We start from the raw sequence: 23,517 nt of genomic DNA on the forward strand, positions 1-23,517 counted from the left end.
AGACAACGTGACGGTTCAAAAACAAAAAAAATCTCTACAAACATCCATTTACTTTAACTAACACAGGTTCATCTTTGTTGAAACGTTTAGTCTTTTATCCAAAATACTTCTTCAGTCTGAGGAGCTGCAGCAAACTCAGTCTTTGCAGCACCTTCACATACTGATGCTGCAATAACAGCATTGTAAGTGGGGGACAGTTGGACACGCCCATTTAACGATGGACGGGTTCTCTTCACAAAGATGGCTTCCTTCACTCCTTTCTCAAACCATCGTTCCTCTCTATGAAGGATGTGAACATCTTCATCCCTGAAAGAGTGACTGCTGTCCTGCAGATGAGTGTAAACCTCAGAGTCCTGGCCTGATGATGTTGCTCTTCTGTGCTGGGCCATCCTTTTGGTCAGTGGCCGTTTAGTTTCACTGATGTAAGACTGGTCACAGCCCTCCTGACACAGACTGCAAACTGGTTGATCCACTTTGAGAAGATGCTTATAAGACTGAGTTTGTTGCAGCTCCTCAGACTGAAGAAGTCTTTTGGATAAAAGACGAAACATTTCAACAAAGAAGAATCCGTCCAGAGGACCTGACTCACCATCGTTAGATTTATCTCCCTGGATTACTGAGCATCAGGACATACATTTTAACTACTTTTTCTGTCAGAGTTGCTGGTTTTGATCTCCAGCTGTCATCCCTGCAAGGAGTGTAAATAAAATACCCAACAACTCTGATTACTCTTCTATAACTTGTGAGTGTGAAAACTTTGGACTAAAAACTGTGTACACGTAAAATATGTATCAACAAGCAACAAAAATATTAACATATTGCAAGAAAAATAAATTTTTTACATTTTATTATAAAAAAATGAACAAACTTAAGCTTTTTTTCAATTATAACCTCACACAGCATTGAAGTGTTGGTGTTTCAACAGCAAGTGTAAAATATTAAAAGCATGAATCCATCTTTCCTTTTGATGCCTCAGCCTGAAGGGAGTTGTCATGGGAGTCACACTTCTGTTGATTTGCCTTTCCGTAATCTGGATAAAATATAATACAAAGACAAAATAAGATAAAGAGAGGAGTGAATAATATAAAATGTTTAGCAGGCTTTCAGTTTGTAATACATATATTTTAATTTAAAACAAATAACTGGTTGACAGAGTGATGTGTTATAAAATTCTAATGGAGTAAAAAGGAAATGAACTTAAGAACATTTCTGAAATGTTGTAGTGTACTATTGTAGATACTGTCTTAAATTTCAAAATGCATTTTTTTTCTGTAAAGCGAATACTGTAGATTTTCTTTTCTTAAATTTTAACTAACAAAATGCCATATTTTGCTGTGTTAAGCCCTATTCGCACTGGATTAGTTTTACCTAGGGACCACATGCCATTTGTAATAATTAAGAGATAAGATAAGATAAGATGAGATACAATAAGATAAAGTAGAACTTTATTGATCGCACAGGAAATTATTGTGCCAGAGTTTCAATACAAAAGGAACATACACAAGAATCACAAGATATAAAAATAATTACAGAGATTGTTTGTATTGTTAATCCTGTGCGAATCGGCCATGTCAGTAATTTGTAAAGTGAAAATTTCCTCGCAAATTACCTACTATATTTTGCTGAACTCCAATGTCCTGTGATAATACTAATCCAATGCGAATAAGCATCTCTGTGATTTGGACAGAAATGGGCGGGGTCTGATACGTAATTAGGTGTTTTTTGGTTTCCTGGGCGATTTTTATTTGCTTATGGCAATGGAGGCTGCATTGGAGTGCATAAATAACCGTTTGTGTCCCGTACCAGCAAAAGCCTATTGACCCATAACGGTCACCAAAAAAAAAATCTTGAACACACAAGCGGCTGTTACGCAATACACAGCACGTTAACATCATAACCGGAAGATGTCCATAAATTTCAGTTAAATCTCAGACTTTGGTTATCTCGTGCGAATGCGCCACATAAAAAGCAGACGTTGGGGAGTCATTTATTTATTACATGTGGTCCCTAGGTAAAACTAATCCCGTGTGAATAGGGCTTTAGTTGCATGAGAAATGTAAAGAAAACTAAACAAAAATATTAAAATTGCAGCCAGGGACCCATTAGAGTCACCATGGTAACCACAAACCTGCAGCTTCCACTTCTCTGACAGCAGACACACAGTAGAAAAGCTTTAAACCTTTTGTAAAAACTTCAAATTATATTGGAAGAGTTTCTGAACTGCAAGCATTAGAAGCATACAGTGGTCATTGGTCATACAAGACAGGCAGAAATTCAGACTAAAAAGTAGGCCTCAAATGACAGTCATTGTGTGAAAACTACAGATTAGATCTAACAATTTCATGAACTGTTAGTGGCAGAAAGCTCCTGAGGTCACGCTTGTTATTTTTTGTGTCTATAATGTTTTATGTAATGGACCTAACAAGGTAAAAAGACCCTTTACTTTTAGTTTTGAAGAGCAATGCTGAGCTTGGATACAATGGCAGACGATGAGAGTTTGGATATGAGCTCTGTGAACTTTGAGGAAATTAGAGAAAACCCAAAAGTTTTATAACTGTGAGTTACTGTACACCCTGAAAGATGACAAAGATCCTGTATTTTAATGTAAAATATAGAGTATATATGTAAAAAAAGTGTAGTATTTGTGGAATTATGGACAGTTTGCAAAATTATAGAAAGTCTGAGTTAGTGTGTGACAATCACTAATTTTAACATTTTGTGAAGAGGTTTCCAAAAACCCTTTAAACAAGACCTAATCAGCAGCCACTTAAAAACCTTTAAAAATAATAAAATGCCAGTTCAGATATGGAAAGTACAACTTTCCATGAGCTGTTTAAGCTTTGAACGATGTTTCTGCTCTGATTATGTCTGAAGCTCCGAAGGAGGCTGAATGTTCCAACTCCATCAAACTCCTATTTTTGTGTTTGTGGAAAATGTTGGCAGATACTGCAGAACACCCAGGTTGACTTACTTCAACTCGTCTTGGAGCCGTTTTAGTTTGTCCTTCAGACGATCGTTCTTCACCTTAATGGGATTGTCGGGGACGAACCAGGCTGCAATAAACTTACACACCACCACCACATGCTGAAGAATAAACCAAAAGAAAAAACAAACAAGGTAAAGTTGAATTAATATTTTCTCTTTTTAAATTTTTTTTTTGGTCTTTCAGAAATGATCCTTACCACATCACTGGTACAAACCTCAAACAGGATGATGAAGGTTAAACGTACAGCCAGAACCAGCCAGAACTGCGGGGTCAGAGAGTGGTCCACTTCATTCCTGTAGTCTCTGTAGCTGTAAACAGGAAACAGTTGGTTCTGCCTCTAAACGAGTTATGTGTGCACAGAGCAGAGTCCTGCAGGGTTCTCACCTGCATGGAGTGACATTAAAGAAGTTTCTTTCAGATGGGTGTACGTAGACGTCCCGGTTGTCTGTGCTCATAAAGGCTGTGGACAGGGTGTTGTTAATGTAGCCCTGCATGCAGCTGCAGAGGACAGAGACACATAAGAACAAAGAACAGCCTGCTGACGTCAGTTTCAATCAAGACATACTACTGACTGAGTGTCCGTGAGTCCATTGGCACAAGGGCCGTAACGATAACGATAAACGAGACGAGGAATGAAGTCTGAGGAGATTCCAATGACCAGACCATTAGCAATCACTGCCAGTACACCAACGGCCTCCAGCACCTGTGTCCAAACACCTGTAAACACACAATAATACAATTACACACACAACACACACATATATAAAATGCTTTCCATATGGTTTTAGTAAATTAAATAAAGTGCTCTCATTACTGACCTACGTCAAAGGTGATAATGTTTTGCCAGAGTCTGTAAGTGTTTGTCTGCTGTATGAACCACCGGAGAGATTTTAGCAAAACTGTCCAAAAGTAATCATTGGAGGTACATCTACAACTAAATAATGCTTGGTATTAATTTGGTAAACTTATTTTCATCTTTAAATCACTTCTTGGTCTGTTGCCTACTCCTCCTATGTCACTCCGTGAGTGCAACGTGCGCTTTCAGGACATTACTACATGCAGTGTTCCCTCAGTGCGGACGGAACTAGGCAAAAAGGCCTTCTCCTACTCCACTCCTGTTTCCTGGAATATCTTGCAAAAAGATCTGAAGCTCTTGACCTTGATCTCTCTAAGGGATTTTAAACATCTGCTAAATTCATGGCAAAAAACAACGCAGACATGTTCCTGTTTTTAGTATTTTACATCGCTTTACAATGTAGCTGTTTTTGTTTCATTTTTTAATATAATTTATTTTATTTACTTTTCAGTTTATATGCTTTTTACATGATTGTCTATTGTTGTGTGTAGTCATCTGTGTTCTTTGTTTAAATCAGGTCTCTCTTGTAAATGAGTCCTTGTGGCTCAATGAGACAAATCTATATAAATAAAGGTTGAATGAATCTGAAATCAACCATGGTTAAAGATTAACCTTGTTGATTTTTATACCTGGATTATTGAACATGCATCAGGACAAATAGTAATATTCAATTACCATCATCATCTGCTCCCAAGGTACTTATTTACTTAGCATGGTGTGTATTGTTTCGTTCTGTGTTTTCAACTATCTGGATAAAATAAAATATTTGGTTATTGGTTATTTGTAGTTACTGTATAGGACAGGACTGGTCAACGCCAAAATTTCTCAGCTGATTCATCATAATGTTTTGCCCACAATGATCAAAACGAAAGTTAAGTATGTAACTACAGATTTATGAATCCCATGATGACCGCCAGAGGGCGGTGCTGAAAGCACTGAATGTTACCTTCGCACATGCGCTGTTCGAGTAGTAATACCAGTGGAGTCACAGGCGTGACATGGATGACCATTCAGAGGCTATATAGCCTGACGTCATCCGCAGCTCTGCTCCTACAGAATCTTCTCGCATAATGCAAGGATTCTGAGTGACAGAGAAGCTCTGGCGGTCATCCGGGATTCAAAGAACTGTAGTTACATACGTAACTTTTGTTCTATTCCATCCCTACTGACCGCCAAAGGGTGGTGCTGATAGCACTGAATGACTAATACCAACGATGTCACAAGGAATCTTGAGCACACACCTCACTGAGGAGGCCCAGAGGACCCTTGCAGAAGAACCTGGCCCAGGGGATGAGGGGTGGCCATGTTAACCCTGTAAAATCTGGTGAACGTGCTTGGGGAAGCCAATGATGCAGCAGCACATATTGCTTACAGCAGAACCCCTCTCAGGGCTGCCCAAGAAGTGGAGATGCTCCTGGTAGCGTGGGTCTTCATGCCGACCAGCAGGGGGTCGTGTCCTGTGGCATAGGCATGGCAAATGACATCCCCGATCCAGTGGGAGAGGCACTGTTTGGAAAGAGGACAGCCTAACATAGGGCCTCCGTAAACACAAACAACTGGTCTGAACGTCGTATAACTGCTGTAACTGCAATGTATGCCTCCAGTGCCGTCACTGGGCACAATAATCCAGACCCCTCGCCTGGCATAGGGTGAAAACGTGCCAGCCTCAACAGTTAGTTACAGTGAGAGTGAGAACACCTTTGGTACAAATGCAGTGTTTGGCCACAAGGTAACACCAGAGCCCTCAGGGCCCCACCTGAGACATGAGGGGCTGACTGAGAGAGCATGTAGCTCACCGACCCTCTTTGTTGAGGCAATAGCCAACAAAAAAGCCATCTTAAATGAAAGCCACTTGAGGTACACCTGCGTCAGAGGCTCGAACGGAGGGCGGCACAGAGCTTCGATAACCAAGGGCAGATCCCAACCAGGTGCTCGTGGAGCTGTCGACGGGTGCAACCTACGGGCACCACGCAGAGAAAGAGAGACTAGATTATGGCTCCCACTGTACAGCCATCAATGCTGGCATGATTAGATGATATTGCCGCTATATAAACTTTAAGCATCGAAGGAGAGTGACCCTTACCCAAGGAGAGACTGGAGAAACTCCAGAATGGTGGATACTGTACAGGAGACTGGATCCTCATTGTGAACAGAACACCATTGGGAAAACAGATGCCACCTGTTTTCGTACTGCTGACGAGTAGAAGGTGCCCTGGTGCCCAGGATGGTGCGTCTGATGGGGCTCGAAACTCCAGTCAGCTGCCACACCCACAGCCAAAGACGTTAAGGATTTGGGTGTCATATCCATCCCACCAACTGAGACAGCATGTCCCTCTTGGTCGAAGACACCATGGGATGCCTTTACATAGACTCAATAGCAGTGAGAACCATGATCGTGCTGGCCAATATGGAGCCATTAGCAGCATCCTGTGGCCCTCCTCGAGGACTCTCTGAAGGGCCAGCCAAATTAGAGAAAGGGGTGGAAAGGCATATAGGAGGACCCTTTGGCCAAGGATGAGCCAATGCGTCGTAGCTCGGCGCACCCGATGCCCCCGTAAGGGAGTATTATAGGGAACACTGAATCGACTCTTCTGTCGCAAACAGGTCTACTTCTGCCTGACCAAAACGGTCCCAGATCATCAGCACTATGTTGTTGTGGAGGGACCACTCTCCTGAAGTGGACCCCTGACGGGAGAGAAAATCTGCAACCTGATTGTGTCACCCTGGTAGGTATGACAGGCAAGGAGAGGCCCATTCCATGAGCTCTCTGGACACTCTCAGAAGTTGAGATGGTTGATTTGGTAGACAACAGAGGTGTTGTCTGACTGAACGAGAACATGCCCCCCTTCCAGGTGGGACAGGAAGTACCTGAGTGCCAAATGCACTGCATGCAGCTCTAGCACATTTATATGCTTGAAATGATCCTTTTGACGCCAGCAGCCCTGAACTGCTCTGTGTTGCCACACAGCGCCCCATCCCATGGAACTGGCATCTGTCGTCACCACTTCCCTGCGACACACTACCACTTCCATGGGGACACCCCTGGACAAATAATCTTCATCCCTCCATGAAGTCAGGGCATGAAGACATGACCACATCACTGCGAGTTTGTGATGCCTGTGCAGCCAGACTTGGCTTGCCTCTTCCTAGGAGGGGCCACAGAGACTGCGGCCACAGAGACTGCGGCCTCAGTCCGGCGCTTCGAGCGCCTAGGTGGAGCCTCCTTCTCAGAAGGTGGGAGGTCACTGCTGAGCTCGGGGCAAAACTGGACCAGCCAAGCCACTCTCACGGCACAAGGCATGAAGCTGCAGTTCATGCAGGGGTTCTCTGATAGAGCCTCCATCAGATGGTCATGCCCAAGGCAGGCAGGACACAGGTCGTAACCGTCATCTGCCTGGAGCATGGCCCCACAATCTGTGCAGCAGTGAGAGCTGTCCATGCTCCTTACTTTAGGCAGTTTAGCCACGTTAATCAAAGTAAAAAACTACAACTCAAAGGGGCTGGTACCGCCAGCTACGTCCAGGATACAAGACGAAAGGATAGGCTGAGAATTGGGAGAGAAGGCACACCTGCTTGCCGTCACCAATTAAGGCAAATAAAATCAGACAGGCTAACGCCGCTAGCTTAGCTGGTAAAAGTGGACAATTGGAAGATGGGGCGCTAACGCTTGCCTTCTCCAATAAAAAACAAGACCAGAACGTAGAGAGGCTAGTACCGCTAGCTCGGTCCAACCGTGTATGAGGTTGGTGAGAACAACTGGGAGAGGGTGTGTGAACGCTTGTCTTGACCCATGAAAACAAGGCCAGAACGTAGGGAGGTTAGTACCACTAGCTTAGTCCAACTGTGTATGAGGTTGGTAAGAACAATTGGGAGAGGGTGCATGAATGCTTGCCTTCACCAATGAAAACAAGGCCAGAACGTAGGGAGGCTAGTACCGCTAGCTTGGTCCAACCATGTATGAGGTTAGTAAGAATGATTGGGAGAGGGTGCGCAAATGCTTGCCTGCACCAATTAAAACATGGCCAGAACTCAGAGAGGCTAGCACCGCTAGTTCAGTCAAACCTTTTATGAGGTTTATGAAAATGATTGGGAGAGGGGGTGCGAATTCTTGCCTTCTCCAATAAAAAACAAGACCAGAATGTAGAGAGGCTAGTACCGCTAGCTCAGTCCAACCGTGTATGAGGTTGGTGAGAACGATTGGGAGAGGGTGCATGAACGCTTGCCTTCACCAATGAAAACAAGGCACACTACACATTGAAAAAACAAAACAAAAAAACAACAACAGCAACAACAAATGTAGAAATGTTTCGTCTTTCATCCGAAAGACTTTCTCAGTCTGAGGTGATGTATTCAGCTCAGTCTTATAAATAGCACCTTCTCAGAGTGGATCAACCAGTTTGCTACTGACAACCAAAACCAGCTGCTCACATCATCAAGAAGGACCATCAGCCTAACGATGGATCATTAGCACCCTGATGGCTGTTTACTATTTACAGGGGGCTGGGTGATACTAGCAATAACAGCATTGTAAGAGGGGGACAGTTGAACACGGAGGCCTCCAACCCTGTTTAATGATGGACGATTTATTTTCACAAAGATGGCCTCCTTTACTCCTCTCTCAAACCATTGTTCCTCTCTATCCAGGATGTGAACATCTTCATCCCTGAACGAGTGACCGCTGGCCTGGTGTAGACCGCAGAGTCCTGGCCTGATGGTGTTGCTCTTCTGTGCTGGGCCATCCTTTTGACCAGTGGCTGTTTAGTTTCCCCGATATAAGACTGATCACAGCCCTCCTGACACTGAACAGCATACACAATATTACTCTTGTTTGTGCCGGGGGACTCGATCTTTGGGATGAACCAGTCTTTGCCGTAATGTATTTTGGGGTTTAAAAGCCACTGGGATGTTGTGTTTAGAAAATAAATGTCTCAGTTTCTCTGATGCTCCCGCAACATACGGAATGACCACTGGTCTGGGTCTGGGTTTCTCCTTTTCACCTGATGGCGGACTGGAGTCCTGTTTGGGTTTCTTCTCTGCTTTCAGGAAGGCCCAGTTAGGATATGCACGTTGCTCTAGAGCCTGTCTTGTGTGGGATTTTTCCTTCTACCTGGCTCCTGAGTTAGTGGGGACGCTGTCTGCTCTGTGGTACAGAGTCCTGATGACTCCTAACTTGTGTTGCAAATGGTGATGGGAGTCAAACTACAAATACTGGTCTGTGTGGGTGGGTTTGCGGTACACCTCAGTTTGCCAATGTCCTCTATCAGACTGAGATCTCACAGTCCAAGAAAGCCAACCTGCCATTTTTTTACATCTTCTTGTGTGAACTTGATGTATTTATCCACAGAGTTGATGTGGTCAGTAAAATGTTGGACTTCCTGAGATTTAATTTTAACCCAGGTGTCATCAACATACCTGAACCAATGACTTGGTGGTGTCCCTGAAAAGGATGTCAAGGCTCTCTTTTCTACCTCCTCCATGTACAGGTTGGCAACAATAAGAAAAACTGGAGACCCCATAGCACACCCATGTTTCTGCCTATAATATTGCTCCCCATTTGTGAAGTATGTTGACTGCAGGCACAGTTTCAAGAGTTGACACCGTTGACAGAGGACCAGATTTAACTTTTTTAGATTTTTCTACCTGGATTATTGAGCATGCATCAGGACTACTCACCAGTGTTGAATAACACACATAGTAGTCAGACGCTGCAAGTTGGGAGGGGGGCGAAAACTGCCGTAGACCCCAACAAACCGCAGAAATACCTTGAACAGGGCTAAACTCTTGCAGCCCCTAGGAGGGCGAACCCACTACTACAACCAACAGGCAGTCGGGCATCCAACAATGGTGAAAAGTTCCAAAGTCCAAAGGGCTGATGCCCTGAATTGAACCGTGCGCAAGAAGGAAAAAGGAGCAAAGCTGCGGATGACATCAGGCTATATAGCCTCTGATTGGTCATCCGTGTCACACCTGTGACTCCATTGGTATTACCACTCGAACAGCGCATGCGTAAAGGGAACATTTAGTGCTTTCAGCACCACCCTCTGGCGGTCAATAGGGATGAAATAGAACTACAAGCAGCTCCAGCACACAAATCTGCCTCATGTGCACATTTTGCTGGTTTTAGCTCAATGATATGTCCACTACTAAGGCTGGGCCTTCCTCAGCTATGGGTGTGGTAGAGATTCAATAATCAAATGTCTGCCTCACTAGTTTTTGCTCAGGAGCCGCTGCTGCTAATTTATGACATTAAATCATCCAGTTTTACAAACAAACAATCTTTGACTCTTTCAAACACCAACCTATATCATTGGTCTTCCTGGGGATCAGACGCTGCTCCAAACGAACCATCTTGATGGCATCCAGGCGGATCTCAAAGATGTTGTTGATGAGAGCAAGAAGAGGTGCAAGGGGGAAGGCTGCCACAAATATGGTGGTAAAACTGAACTGGATCACTAGAAACCAAAGAGAGCAGTGAGTCCATAGAAATGCAGCAATATAACTAGTGCTGCTGAATGCATGCATGTTGTAAACAAGGACCCACCCATCTCCAGGAATTCATTGAACAGACTGAAGGAATCAGAAACAGACAAGTGGTAGTTTTTCAGCCACACACGAAGTTTGCAGGTATCACATGGTTCTACACGTCCATGCACATCGCGGCATGCTTTTCTGTAGCAGTGACCACACTTCCTCGACAGCTTCTTCTCAGCCCTTCCGCTCAAAAGACTCTTAAACCAGCTGCAAAGGATGCAACCAAAGAATCAGACACGGTTTTCATAAAGTAACACGAATTCAACAGTTTCCTTACACGTGAAGTTAAAGTAGAAAAAGACTCACGGAACAGTGAATTCAAAAATGTTGTTTAGAGTCTGCTTGAGCACCATGATCACGGCCATCTGAATGAAGAGGTCTGTCAGACAGCCACTAGGATGGCACTGTAAAACAACAGCTCTGAGTCTACAGGCATGGTATTACGAACAAGAATAAATAAATAAATAAATAATAATCATATCACCTCTTCCAACCTGAAACTTGCAATACGTGCATATTGTCCTGGATGGCCATTTACCCTGAAACAAAAAACATAAAAACGTCTCAACCAAATCCAACATTTTTCAGTCAGGTCATCTGGACAGTTTCTTTTTGTTTGTGCTGAAACATTTTGCCTTCGGTCTGGAAGGCTTCATCAGTCAAGGAAACATATAACAAAACTGATTCTTCCCCCAACAGCTTACTCCAAAGTGGAACAAACCAGTTCTGATTGTGATAAGATGGTCTCTTTGGTACGTCCCCTCTTCCATTGCCGGCCCTCTTCCTTGTTGGCAGTCTTGTCAAACTGGTTGAAAACAACAAAGTCCTTGCTCAATAATCCAGGTATACAATCCAACATTTTTCAGTCAGATCATCTGGACAGTTTCTCTTTTTTTGTGCTGAAACGTTTTGACCATCTTATCACAAGCAGAACTGGTTTGTTCCACTTTGGAGTAAGCTGTTGGGGGAAGAAGAAAAAAAATAATAATAACATGAGGGTTTTGAGGGGGTCCCTGAAACTTTTTCTCCCCTGTAAGGGGTCCCTGAACCCAAAACGTTTGAGAACCCCTGTTGTAGATTACTATTACCATTTCTTTTTTGTCATTTAAGGCAACTTTTCCATCTATCATCCATCCATCCATCCATCCATTCTCTTCTGCTTATCTGGGGTCGGGTCACAGGGGTAGCAGCCTAAGTAAGGAGGCCCAGACTTCCCTCTCCCCAGCCACTTGGGCCAGCTCCTCCATGGGAATCCCAAGGCGTTCCCAGGCCAGCCGAACATAGTTCCTTCAGTGTGCCCTGGGTCTTCCTCTGGGTCTCCTCCCGGTGGGACATCAAGAGGCATCCTAACCATAGATGAGGGTAGGAACGTAGATCGACCGGTAAATTGAGAGCTTCGCCTTTTGACTCTGCTCTCTCTTCACCACAACAGACCGGTACAGCGCCAGCTTCACTGCAGACGCTGCACCTATCCGCCTATTGATCTCACACTCCATTTTTCCCCTCTTTTGTGAACAAGACCCAAGATACTTAAACTCCTCCACTTGGGGCAGGACCTTCTCCCCGACCCAGAGAGGGCACTCTGCCCTTTTCTGGCTCAAGCCCATGGCCTCGGATTTGGAGGAACTGATCCTCATCCCCGCCGCGTCACACTCGGCTGCAAACCACTCCATCGAAAGCTGTAGATCCCGACCTGATTAAACCAATAGGACCACATCATCTGCAAAAAACAGAGAAGTGATCCTAAGGCCACCAAAATGGATCCCCTCAACACCTTGGCTGCACCTAGAAATTATGTCCATAAAAGTTATGAACAGAATCAGTGACAAAGGGCAACCTTGGCGGAGTCCAACTCTCACTGGGAACGAGCCCGACTTACTGCCGGCAATGCGGACCAAGCTCTGACACTGGTCGTACAGGGACCTAACAGCCTGTATCAAAGGGCCTAGTACCCCATACTCACGGATTACCTCTCACAGGGCTCCCCGAGCGACGCGGTCGAATGCGTTCTCCAAGTCCACAAACAACATGTAGACTGGTTGGGCAAACTCCCACGCACTCTCCAGGACCTTGCTGAGGGTGAGGTCCAGTGGACATCCAGTCCACTGGACCAGGACTGGGTGTCCTGGTCCAGTGTTCCACGACCAGGACAAAAACCGCACTGCTCCTCCTGAATCCAAGGTTTGACTATCCGATGGACCCTCCTCTCCAGAACCCCCAAATAGACCTTACCAGGGAGGCTTAAGAGCGTGATCCTCCTGTAGCTGGAACACACTCTACGGTCCCCCTTTTTGAATAGGGGGACCACCATCCCAGTCTGCCAATCCAGGGGAACTGCCCCCAATGTCTACGCAATATTGTAGAGTCGTGTAAGCCAACACAACCCCACAACATCCAGAGCCTTCAGGAACTCCGGGCGAATCTCATCCACCCCTGGGGCCCTGCCACTGAGGAGCTTTTTAACCACCTTGGTGACCTCAGCAACAGAGATTGGAGAGCCTGACCCAATGTCCCCAGGCTCTGCTTCCTCAGTGGAAGATGTGCTAGTGGGATTGAGGAGGTCTTCCAAGTATTCTGCTCACCGACCCACAACATCCCGAGTTGAGGTCAGCAGCACACCACCTTCACTATAAATAGTGTTGGTGGCGTACCACTTTCCCCCCCTGAGATGCCAGATGGTGGACAAGAATCGCCTCAAAGCCGTACAGAAGTCATTCTCCATGGCCACTCCAAACTCCTCCCACGCCTGAGTTTTTGCCTCAGGGATCAGCCATTTCACCACCAGGTAGTGGTCAGTGGACAGCTCCGCTCCTCTCTTCACCTGAATGTCCAAGACATGCGGCCACAGATCAGATGAGATGACAACAAAGTCTATCATCAAACTGTGACCTAGGGTGTCCTGGTGCCAAGAGCACATATGGACACCCTTATGCTTGAACATGGTGTTCGTGATGGACAATCCATGACAAGCACAGAAGTCAAATAACAGAACACCATTCGGGTTCAGATCAGGGGGGCCATTCCTCCCAACCACACCCCTCCAGGTCTCACTGTCATTGCCCACATGAGCGTTGAAGTCAACTTTTCATTTTAATTAAAGTGCACCACTTGTTTTAAACCAGGACATTGCTGTTCAATGAACAATCTTCCACTTCAACCTAAACTGAGTTTCTAAAGCAGGCCATTTCATCTTGTAGCCCACAGGCCAGATACAGCTCTTTTTGAAATTCTTTCGCTCCCGTAACACTGTCAAACTAATTCATCTGAGAATAATGATACAAATCTACAAAATATATCAGAGCTACTTCCATACCTCATTATATTAAGCTAGTATAAGTGTGCATCTGTCAAAGACAATCTTTGGTAACTTCATGACTTGCCACGAGTTCTGATCTAAAGATTTCTGTCTTTACATTCACTTACAGTATCCATTGTGTTTATTCTTATAGGCAAGATGAAGAAGTACTGCACCAGTAGTTGCATCTCAATGGCAGTGTTAGTGCATTTACAGAACTGCATACCTGCCCAGAAAAAAGGCCACGTAGAACAGAGATGAGAAGAGAGTGAAGAACTGGAAGGTGAACATCTTGACTGTGAAGCTTCTCTCTCTGGCTTTCTGTGAATGTGGCTTCTCTGAAGGGCACAAACAAACCAAAACACACGGAAGGTTAGAAAGCTCTGAAAATGTTCAATGCTTGAACAGTGTGGAGTATAATTTACTGAACTGTTTCATACAGAACTATTGTCTCACCTAGATGAGAGAGCTTGAGCGACACCCATTTATTAACCTGACGATGGTGCAGAAAGAGACACAAGGAGCAACAGAGAGGTCATGAATTTACAAAGAACTTTGTAAGATCAGAAATCGATCGTACATTTCCTCAGAAGTCTCTACTACCAAACATTTTAAAAGGTTTCTGGTTTGAAGAGTCTTTCATGGATGCTTTATGTCTCAAAATGAATTCAAGCTGTATGTTTTGTTCAGCTCAGTTTTAGACACAGACAAGAAAAAGATCACAATTTAATGTCAAATTACAGTCTTCTAATGATTTCATAGATGGAAGGTTCACAACAGAGAAATCATTGTTTCTCGTATCTTTCCAACTCCAAGATTTCCCAGGTCTCTCTTGCAAATGAGACTTTGATCTCAGTGTGGTTTTAAATTTGGTTAAAAAATGAAATTAATGAATGATTGAAAAATAAATTGGTTTTATTAGCCAATACATTACTAATCATGTTCTGGATCCTGGAGGGGAGCCAGTGTGACGGGGGCCTAAAAGACTGACGTATTTTTCACCCTATAAGTCACTTTTTTTTTTGCACAATTTACATGACTTGTGACTTATAGGCCAAAGTGACATATTTATTGATTTTTTTCTTCCATATTTATAAACCGGCAGCACGGTGGCACAACTGGTAGAGCTGCTGCCTCTCAGCGAGAAGGTCCTTGGTTCAAACCCCGGTCCAGGGGCCTTTCTGGGTGGAGTTTGCATGTTCTCTCCGTGCATGCGTGGGTTTTCTCCGGGTGCTCCGGTTTCCTCCCACAGACCAAAAACATGCATGTTAGGCTGATTGGTAACTCTAAATTGTCCCTAGGTGTGAGTGAGAGAGTGAATGGTTGTTTGTCTCGTTTGTCTCTATGTGGCCCTGTGATGGACTTGCGACCCGTCCAGGGTGTACCCCGCCCCTCGCACAGTGATTGCTGGACATGGGCACCAGCGATCCCCATGACCCAAAATGGAATAAATGGGTAAAGATAATGGATGGATGGATGGATATTTATAAACTAATTTTTGGCTGAGATATGACCATTTTCAGTCATTCTGACTGAAAACATTGAACACTACCATTTTCAGTCACTAGATGGCACCAGAGTACCACAATGTGCAAATTTCCTCCTTTCTTGTTTCCTCCCTGTCTGCTCGCTCCGGGAGCACCAAGGCAGCGAATACTTTTGAAATACAGCTGATTTGACCATTAAAAGTCCTTTTATTAAGCAAACGTTAGACTGAGACACACCTTTACTATAAAGTCGAGCAAACACATAATTGTTTTTAGGTGGTTATCTTGTTAAATTTTGAAGAAACGCACAGCAACTCGTCCCTTTCCTACTTCCGCGTATCGGATTTTGAAATGCAGATGATTTGACCATTAAAGTGCATTTATTAAGGAAACGTTAGACTGAGACACACCTTTACTATAAAGTTGAGCAAACAAATAATTGTTTTTAGATGTTTATCTTGTTAAATTCTTGTTAAAAGTCCTCCCGTGCATGCTCCCATGGCCACCATTTGGCAGCCAATAGATTTTTGGCACAACACCGGCCCACCTTTACGGGTTTGGCCCACATTTTTGGGTCGTCAGCAGTGACGCATAACAAACGCGACACGTCATCGGTGACGCATAATAAATGTGACGTATACGGCAAAGCGACATATTTATGGATTTTTTTCCACTTTATTAGACATATTTGGACTGATTCTACTTATAGGGCGAAGCGACGTTTACGGCAGAAAATATGGTACCCTAATTAATCCATTATCTTTAACCGCTTCTTCCTTTTTGAGTTGCGGGGATCACTGGTGCCCATATCCAGCTATCACTGTGTGAGGGGAGGGACACCCAGGATGGGACTCCAGTCCATCACACGGACACATGGAGACAAACAACCATTCCCTCTCTCACTCACACCTAGGGACAATTTAGAGTTACCAATCAGTCTAACATGCATGTTTTTGGTCTGTGGGAGGAAACTGGAGTACCTGGAGAAAACCACACATGCACGGAGAGAACATGCAAACTCACCCAGTAAGGTCCCGGGCCGGAATTTGAACCAGCGACCTTCTTACCAAGAGGCAACAGCTCTACCAACTTCACCATCGTGTCAGCTCAAACTAAAGCTTACACTGGCCTTTATGTGTAGAGTAATATTCAAATTTAAACGTTTACAGAATCTACAAAAAATGTTAAGTCGTAAAAATATTCTGTAATTCAAACTTTATCTGCTGTGCCTCAAATAAAAAAAATGAATCAACTATCAAAACAAATAAATGAAAAGAATAAAAAGTTTTTTTGTCCCCCCCCCCCCAATTTCTGACATTTTTGAGGTATACCTACCCGGGTCATGACCTGAATGGTGACATAGTGCAGTACTGCTCCGAGCAGCACGGCTACAAAGTTGGCATTCTCTTGCAAAAACTTCCACTCGCTATCAAACATTAAGGGAGCAGCCACCACTCGAAACACCACAATAACATGAGTGAGACCGATGATCACCATCAGCTGCAACACAACAAAAACATCTGCATGAGGTGGAAGTACATTTATCAATGATCACTTGCTGCAATATTATTAAAGGATTGTGCACAATTTATTCTGCATGTGGCCATTAGAGTACCTTGAGTTTGTCATGTAATATAATTTATAAACGCAAGTGAAAAAACAGTATTTCAGTGAATTAGTGTTGTAGACTATCTGTATAGAAGGATCAGTAGGATGTGTGGTTGGGCTGTTAGTTTACTACATATACAGTTGTCTTAAGAGTTAAAAAAAATGTCTCTGCAACTACATCCTGTTTAACGTGCTTTCATAGGTTTTGCTGTAAACTCCACAGGGCAGATGTGGGTGTGAGGATTATTGCTACAGGTATGTTGAAGAAGGCCCAGTCGTGATAGAAACAATTTGTCACTAAACCTAGGAATGAGTTAACAGGATTCTATCAGCGGCACCGGATTCATTTTTGAGGTGGGGGGGCCGTGGGGGTCTTTCGTCACCATGCACTCTCTGTTCATACGCACCTTGAATGTCAGGCGCACAAGTTCAATTTTGCCACACAGATTTGGAAAAGTTTGCAACAAAAGTCTTTCTTTTGAAAAAATGAAAAAAAAAAAAAACTGCAGTTATGAACAAGTTGTTCTTTTCTCACAGTGTAGATATTTATTTGTTTATCAATAGTAAAGTGTGTTAGGAATGAAAGGAATAGCATCTCTTTTGTTCGTCACCCAAGAAACATTGGATCAACAGTTCGGGCTCCATCTTTACACGAATCTTTTACGCACGGAGCGTGTTGGAGAGCCTCGGCCCGTCCTGGGGCCTGCTGGACCTGTTGGACCCGGACTGCTTTATCATTTTATCTGGCGACATAAAAAGTAAAACGACAATTCGAGCATGCGCAGTGGGAGACCTGATCAGAGTTCAGAGAAAGGAGATGCCTCGGGGTTCTGGTTTGATGGGGCAGCTGCAAGTTCTGATCTCTGATTAAAGTGGTTTGGACTGATCTGCATCCTTCAATATTTCTCTGGACTTTAGTGCAACAAGTTGGACTGAAACAACATTCAGTGTTGACAAAATATTTCTCTACGTTTTTCTTTTCTTTTTAGTGTACGAGCAGCAGCAGCAGCTTTTCATGAGCAGCAGCTTTTCATGAGCAGCAGCTTTTCATGAGCAGCAGCTTTTCATGAGCAGCAGCTTTTCATGAGCAGCAGCTTTTCATGAGCAGCAGCTTTTCATGAGCAGCAGCTTTTCATGAGCAGCAGCTCCAAACCAACAGACGTGGAGAACTTTACTTTTATTTTTGGTTCTGAGTTCCTGAAAGGATCCAGATGTATCAGAGCCTGAGTCTGTCCTCCTCCCAGCCCCACTACCCCCATGACAGGGAGCTACCCCCCCCCCCCCCCCCCGCCAGCTCCCTGGTTTACGTCCCCCACCACCAGAGTCCCCGCCATGCTACCCACCCTGCCCTACCTCCAGACCTACGAGCGCCCCCCCATCAGATCCACGGTCTGAGCGCACCCCCACCCCCCCCACCCCCACCATCAGAACCATGGTCTGAGACCAGCTGACAGGCAGGGCTGTAAAGTGTGTGTGTGGGGGTGTGGGGGGGGGGGGGGGGGGGGCTGGCCCCCTTGTTCCGGCACCGCTGCTTCTAATTCTGGTTTCACCAAGTCTGAGGGTTTTTAAAACCAAGAACTTTCAGGAATGTAAGGCATGAAATGGATTTTTGTTATTGGGTCCACACTGTGCCAGTTATAGTTCTTATAAAAGAGCACATAGCATGGTGTGTGTGTGTGTGTGTGTGATGTTTGTCTTACCATGACCGTTACCATGATGAGGACCAGAGTGCTACGCCAATAACTGTGTTCATACTCTTTGGCTTTACATTCTGAATTATTGACTATTTCCATGATCAGTTCCTCCTGTGAAAACAAACACACACAAGCAGTGAAAAAACTAAACACGATGAAGTGAATTTCTGTGGTCACTGATGACAGTAAATGAAATGAACAAAAATAATTACAAATCTTTTTTAAGTATAATAACCAGTCATTATGATCTCAAATTAGCTATTTTTTAAACAATCTGACTAATTTCAGCCGCCCTTCAGGTCCAGGCCTCCCTTGCAAAAGAGATCTGTGATCTCAATGGGATTTGCCTGGAAATAAAAGTTAATAAACAAATAAGTAAATAAATAAATAAATAAATAAATAAGAAAAGGTCAGCCAAAGTAGACAGGGCTTCAAACGAAGCATTCATGAAGCATTATTTATCATATAAAGTATATTTTAAGGTAAATGAAACCAGCCAAGGGAACCAAATAATTTTTCTACTCTCGATTCAAATCTGTTTAATATTTAGAACAGTTTTGTTGTACCAAACTACCAGATGACAAATAAAACTAGATAACTTTTAGAACTACATAAAGTTGATTGTGTTCAAAGCTAAGAGACTCAGACTCCGAGGTCAGCAAGTTTGACAGAAAACCGTACCTCTTCCTCACACCAGTCATAGACCTTCCAGTGACTCACATATCTGGCTCTGTGTCTCTTCCACAGTTCCAGGAATAGTGTGGCTGAAAAATACAAACAATTAATCCACATCATCAGCTTGTAATCCACCAAGCGGATTAAATAAAACACTCACCCCAGATTGCCATGAACATGGCAAAAGCCACAGTGCCCTCATTGTCAAATAGATGGCTGACCTGTACGGGGGGGGGAGACATCAAGTGTTACTGATGAACAATGGGAAATTAAAAAATAAATAAAACACCAAGCACAGCAGAATATACTGTATGCTTGTGTCTACAAGCTTGGCTTGTTTCCTTAAAATGTATTCACGTTTTCATTTTTCATGATACATTCCACTATTCAAAAACAGGACATAGATCATGAAGTTCACCTTAGCATAGGTGCAGGTGTCTGAAAGTTGCCATACGTGGCACCTCTTATCACAGCGAGGACACATGGTGATGTTGGAGTCACACACCTCATGACTGTCAGCACACACACCAAGATGACAACATTTAATGTAAATGTTCAGTTCTATTGATATTTTAGTGTTATTCTTGTATAAAAAGCCATAAATGTATCTTACAGTTTATCTGCGAGTTAATTCAACATATTCAGAGTCAGTAAAGATTTTACGAATACGAATATTTACTGTACACACTTCATAAATAATGCTTCTAGATTATTTTAATGCCTGAATATGCCCGACTCACATGAGAGGACTGGTGTTGAAAAAGGCGAGTGCATAGAGAAAGACTACAACACCCAGAGCTGCAGCTGGAATCAGCAGTGTAGTGTACCAGCCCAGCCACAGGTAGTACAGCGCCACCTTCTCCCCAAAGTACCTCCTGCAGGAAGAAAGAAAACGTAACCACAAAACCATCTATTAGGTCTATCGTGCTGAGCTGCGTTTCACTGTGGAGTCTTTGTCATCATTTAGCTAGAACAGAATTTTAAACCAACTATTGCACTATGTACTTGTTTAATACTTAACTATAAAAAATAGAATAAAACAAAAAAAAAAACATACTAAGTTTGGTTAGCCTTTCAGTTTGAAGTGACCCAAGGACAGACAAGTGTATTAAAAATAATAATAATTAAAAAAAAAATTCACAGCTTGTTTATTTCAGTTTAAAATAAAGCAATGATGTGATCACAAACATTTTTAAGGCTTCCTGGTTTGGCTTTCTTAAAATTTAGTGTGAGCCAATAGAAAAACTGAATTTTAACAATTTCCAAAACGATCAAGTAAGTAAATCATGAAGGGTGGTAGAACGTTTTCTACTGTACAATAGTGACAAATATAGAAAAGAAAAATAAATAATTAAACTGACCTGATCTCGTCAAATGGTTGCAATGAAAAAAGAGCCGACCACCGAGCCCAATGTTTTTGTAGCTTCACTTGGTCTTTTCCCTGAGAATCATGAGGGAAAACGAAGTTTCATCAGGGTTTTACTGTGACCTGGTCTTCAAACAGTCAATGCTAGAGCAACGCTGATCCACAGAGCTAAAAATGTGTTTATGTTGAAGGCTTCTCATTTCATTCCAGCACATTTATTCCTATACTTATTTATCTGTGTTTGAATGGGCAGAAAAACCAGACTAAGGGGAAAGAAGCAGTAAAAATGGGATGCAAGTGTATTCATCCCTCTTTATATACTTCACTGCCTTAAACATGGAATTGAAATGGATTTTAATTTACTTAAAAGCAATAGATCTACAAAAATACTTTGATAAAAAATTTAATTAAGAAAAAACATAAAAAATATACTTAGAAATTTTTAACTGAAAAAAGGCACATTTGTTTTTTTTTTATTTAGCTCTGAAACACCCATGGAGAGAGATTGGGATAACAGAGCCCTGACAAGCCAGCAGGTTTATGACACCCTCGCTGAGGGAACAGCTTGGGTGATACCATGGACTGTCACACCCAAGATGTAAAACACGTGACTGCATTAGGAGAGGTCCAGTTGACAACAGAAAATATATATTTCTTGGATGCCCTTTAGCTTTGATTATTACACACATTCACGGTGGCATCTTTTCCACAAGCTTCAGCAATGTCACAACATTTATTTCTGTCTAGAGTTGCTTTAATTTTTTCGCCAAGATCTTGTAATGACGGGAGATTTGGACCACTGTGCAGAGTCTTCTTCAGCACATCCGAAAGATTCTCAATGGGGTTCAGGTCTGGACTCTGCAGTGGTCAATACATGTGTGAAAATGATGTTTCATTCTCCTTGAACCACTCACAATTTGAGCCTGATGGATCCTGGTGTTGTCATCCTGGAACATGGCCGTGCCATCAGGGAAGAGAAAATCCATTGATGGAATAATCTGGTCATTCATTATATTCAGGTAGTCAGCGGACATTCTTTGGGCACATAGAGTTGCTGAACCTAGACCAGACCAACTGCAGCAACGTCAGATCATAGCACTGCCCCCACAGGCCTGTACGGTTGGCACTAGACATGATGGGTGCATCACTTCAGCTGCCTCTCTTCTTACCCTGATGCTCACTCCCCACTGTCTTTCTAGCATACCAATAATGCGTTGGACAATTCTTAATACCATTTTTGTAGTTTCGGCAATCTCCTTACATATTTTTTCTGCTTGATGCATGCCAATAAGACGACCATTCGGAAACAGATGAACATCTTTTCCACAACCACAGGATGTGTCTTTCAACATGGTCGACTAACAAATGAGAAGCTAACACTGAATTAGTTGGGATTCAATAACTGAGGACAGTGTGTCTCGGGAGGGGGAAAGATCAATGCTGACTCTGTCAACGTGGTTACAAATCTGTTACAGAACCTCTGGGTGTGGGCCCCATTCCGTCACAAGAGGAGGATGTCGTGAGAATGCATCTGCTCTGTGTTTTTAGACCCCCAGGACAAGCACTGCTCTGAGAGACAGTAGCCGCATGCTGCATCACTGCAACTGCATGTGCATCAGGCAAAAACAGGGTAATAAATGTAGACTCTTTGTTTGTTCATGTGAATGACCAGTGTGCACAAATACAAGTTGATGGGACATCAGACCCATCACACCCTTTTTTAGTAGTAAGTGGATCTCCTCTCTCTGTACTGGAGCTGCTCCAGTTGTGCTTTTGTCGAAGTGGCATCTCTGAGCAGTAGAGGTGGCTTAATAAATTGCAACCTTCAGGTAGCCATGGACTACAGTTCCAATAATCCTTTGGGACCGTGAACATTGTGCCATGCCCTAGTTTTTGAAGCAAGCCTGTATGTCATGTTCATTTGTGGGACCAAAATGCTTTTTGTTTGGAGGTTGGGGCTTCATGCATGTGGTGGAAAATGTGAACCTGTCTGCATGTTCGGCCTCCTGGTTATGTAGCACTTGTGTGGAAATAGACGTCTTCAGGTTGGTTTTGCAAAGGGGCGATCACAATACTTGTGTAGTTCTGAACAAAAGGGAACTCAGTACTTTGTAGAGCCACATTTTGCAGCCGTTACAGCAGCGTGTATTCTCAGGTACATCTCCGCAAGCTTGGCACATGTAGTCACTGAAACGTTTGTCTAGTTTTCATGACCAAACTGCTCCAGGTCCTTTGACTGGGATTAGCAATGCTGGTGCCCAACACAGATTTCCAGATGGATTAAGGTCTGGACATTGACGGGGTCATTCCAGGACATTTGCCGGTAATAGGTTAATTAAAACTAGAGTGCTGCTTCAGGTGTGCATTTAGGGTCATTGTCCTTCTACAAAGTGAACTTCCATCATGGTCTTAAATATATGAAAGATTTAAAAATTAAAAATCTCAAGGATATCTGTATTTTGTCATCCATCTTTCCTTCAACTCTGACCAGTTTCTCAGTCTCTGCTGTGGAAAACCATGCCCACAGTATGATACTGCCACCACCATGATTAACTGTATGGATGGTGTTCTCAGCTTGATGAGAGGAATAGATTTATCTCTGAAACTGTGTTGTATTTGATGGCCTCAAAGTTTTAGTTTGATCTCATCTGACCACAGCACATTATTTGACATGTTTGGGGAAAATATTTAAAGCATTTCAATATTTTTTATTCTTTTATTAACTCTCTCAAGAAGCCCAGCTCTATGCAGTGTGTAGCTTCTAATTAAGGTTCCACTTACAGAAGGAAAGAGTGGATTTGAGTCCACCAGTTAAGACTTAGACCCTCCCAAAAGAGGAAGAAAAAAATGGCTGGGAGGGTTGACTTTTTGTATTCTATATTACAAGTAATAATACATTTTATATGTTGTTTCTCATATGTACACAAGAACACATTAGATAATAGACTTCTCTAAAGTAAACTGTTACCAACTCAACATTGCTGTTATACAAGCTTCTGCCTGCTGAACCTCCTGTCTC

At 43.3% G+C, this 23,517-nt stretch overlaps 1 protein-coding gene across 1 annotated transcript in view; it reads right to left on the bottom strand.

The window, feature by feature from the left end:
• Positions 1 to 879: 879 nt before the first annotated feature.
• Positions 880 to 23,517, bottom strand: part of ano9b (anoctamin 9b) — a 44,525-nt gene continuing 21,887 nt past the window's right edge. Inside the window, exons 8-25 of the mRNA XM_037697635.1 lie at positions 20,494 to 20,573; positions 19,873 to 20,007; positions 19,551 to 19,644; positions 19,293 to 19,353; positions 19,139 to 19,221; positions 18,464 to 18,568; positions 16,491 to 16,655; positions 14,125 to 14,161; positions 13,895 to 14,006; positions 10,858 to 10,912; positions 10,680 to 10,777; positions 10,384 to 10,580; positions 10,142 to 10,294; positions 3,559 to 3,703; positions 3,371 to 3,484; positions 3,201 to 3,294; positions 2,972 to 3,084; positions 880 to 1,030 (exon numbers count right to left, since the gene is read on the bottom strand). Coding sequence (XP_037553563.1) covers positions 1,000 to 1,030; positions 2,972 to 3,084; positions 3,201 to 3,294; positions 3,371 to 3,484; positions 3,559 to 3,703; positions 10,142 to 10,294; positions 10,384 to 10,580; positions 10,680 to 10,777; positions 10,858 to 10,912; positions 13,895 to 14,006; positions 14,125 to 14,161; positions 16,491 to 16,655; positions 18,464 to 18,568; positions 19,139 to 19,221; positions 19,293 to 19,353; positions 19,551 to 19,644; positions 19,873 to 20,007; positions 20,494 to 20,573 — 1,872 coding nt within the window. The 3' untranslated portion in view covers positions 880 to 999. The remainder of the gene's footprint in view (positions 1,031 to 2,971; positions 3,085 to 3,200; positions 3,295 to 3,370; positions 3,485 to 3,558; positions 3,704 to 10,141; positions 10,295 to 10,383; positions 10,581 to 10,679; positions 10,778 to 10,857; positions 10,913 to 13,894; positions 14,007 to 14,124; positions 14,162 to 16,490; positions 16,656 to 18,463; positions 18,569 to 19,138; positions 19,222 to 19,292; positions 19,354 to 19,550; positions 19,645 to 19,872; positions 20,008 to 20,493; positions 20,574 to 23,517) is intronic.

Source organism: Nematolebias whitei, chromosome 2 (assembly GCF_014905685.2).
Source record: "Nematolebias whitei isolate Nwh7 chromosome 2, NemWhi1, whole genome shotgun sequence".
Taxonomy (NCBI): domain Eukaryota; kingdom Metazoa; phylum Chordata; class Actinopteri; order Cyprinodontiformes; family Rivulidae; genus Nematolebias; species Nematolebias whitei.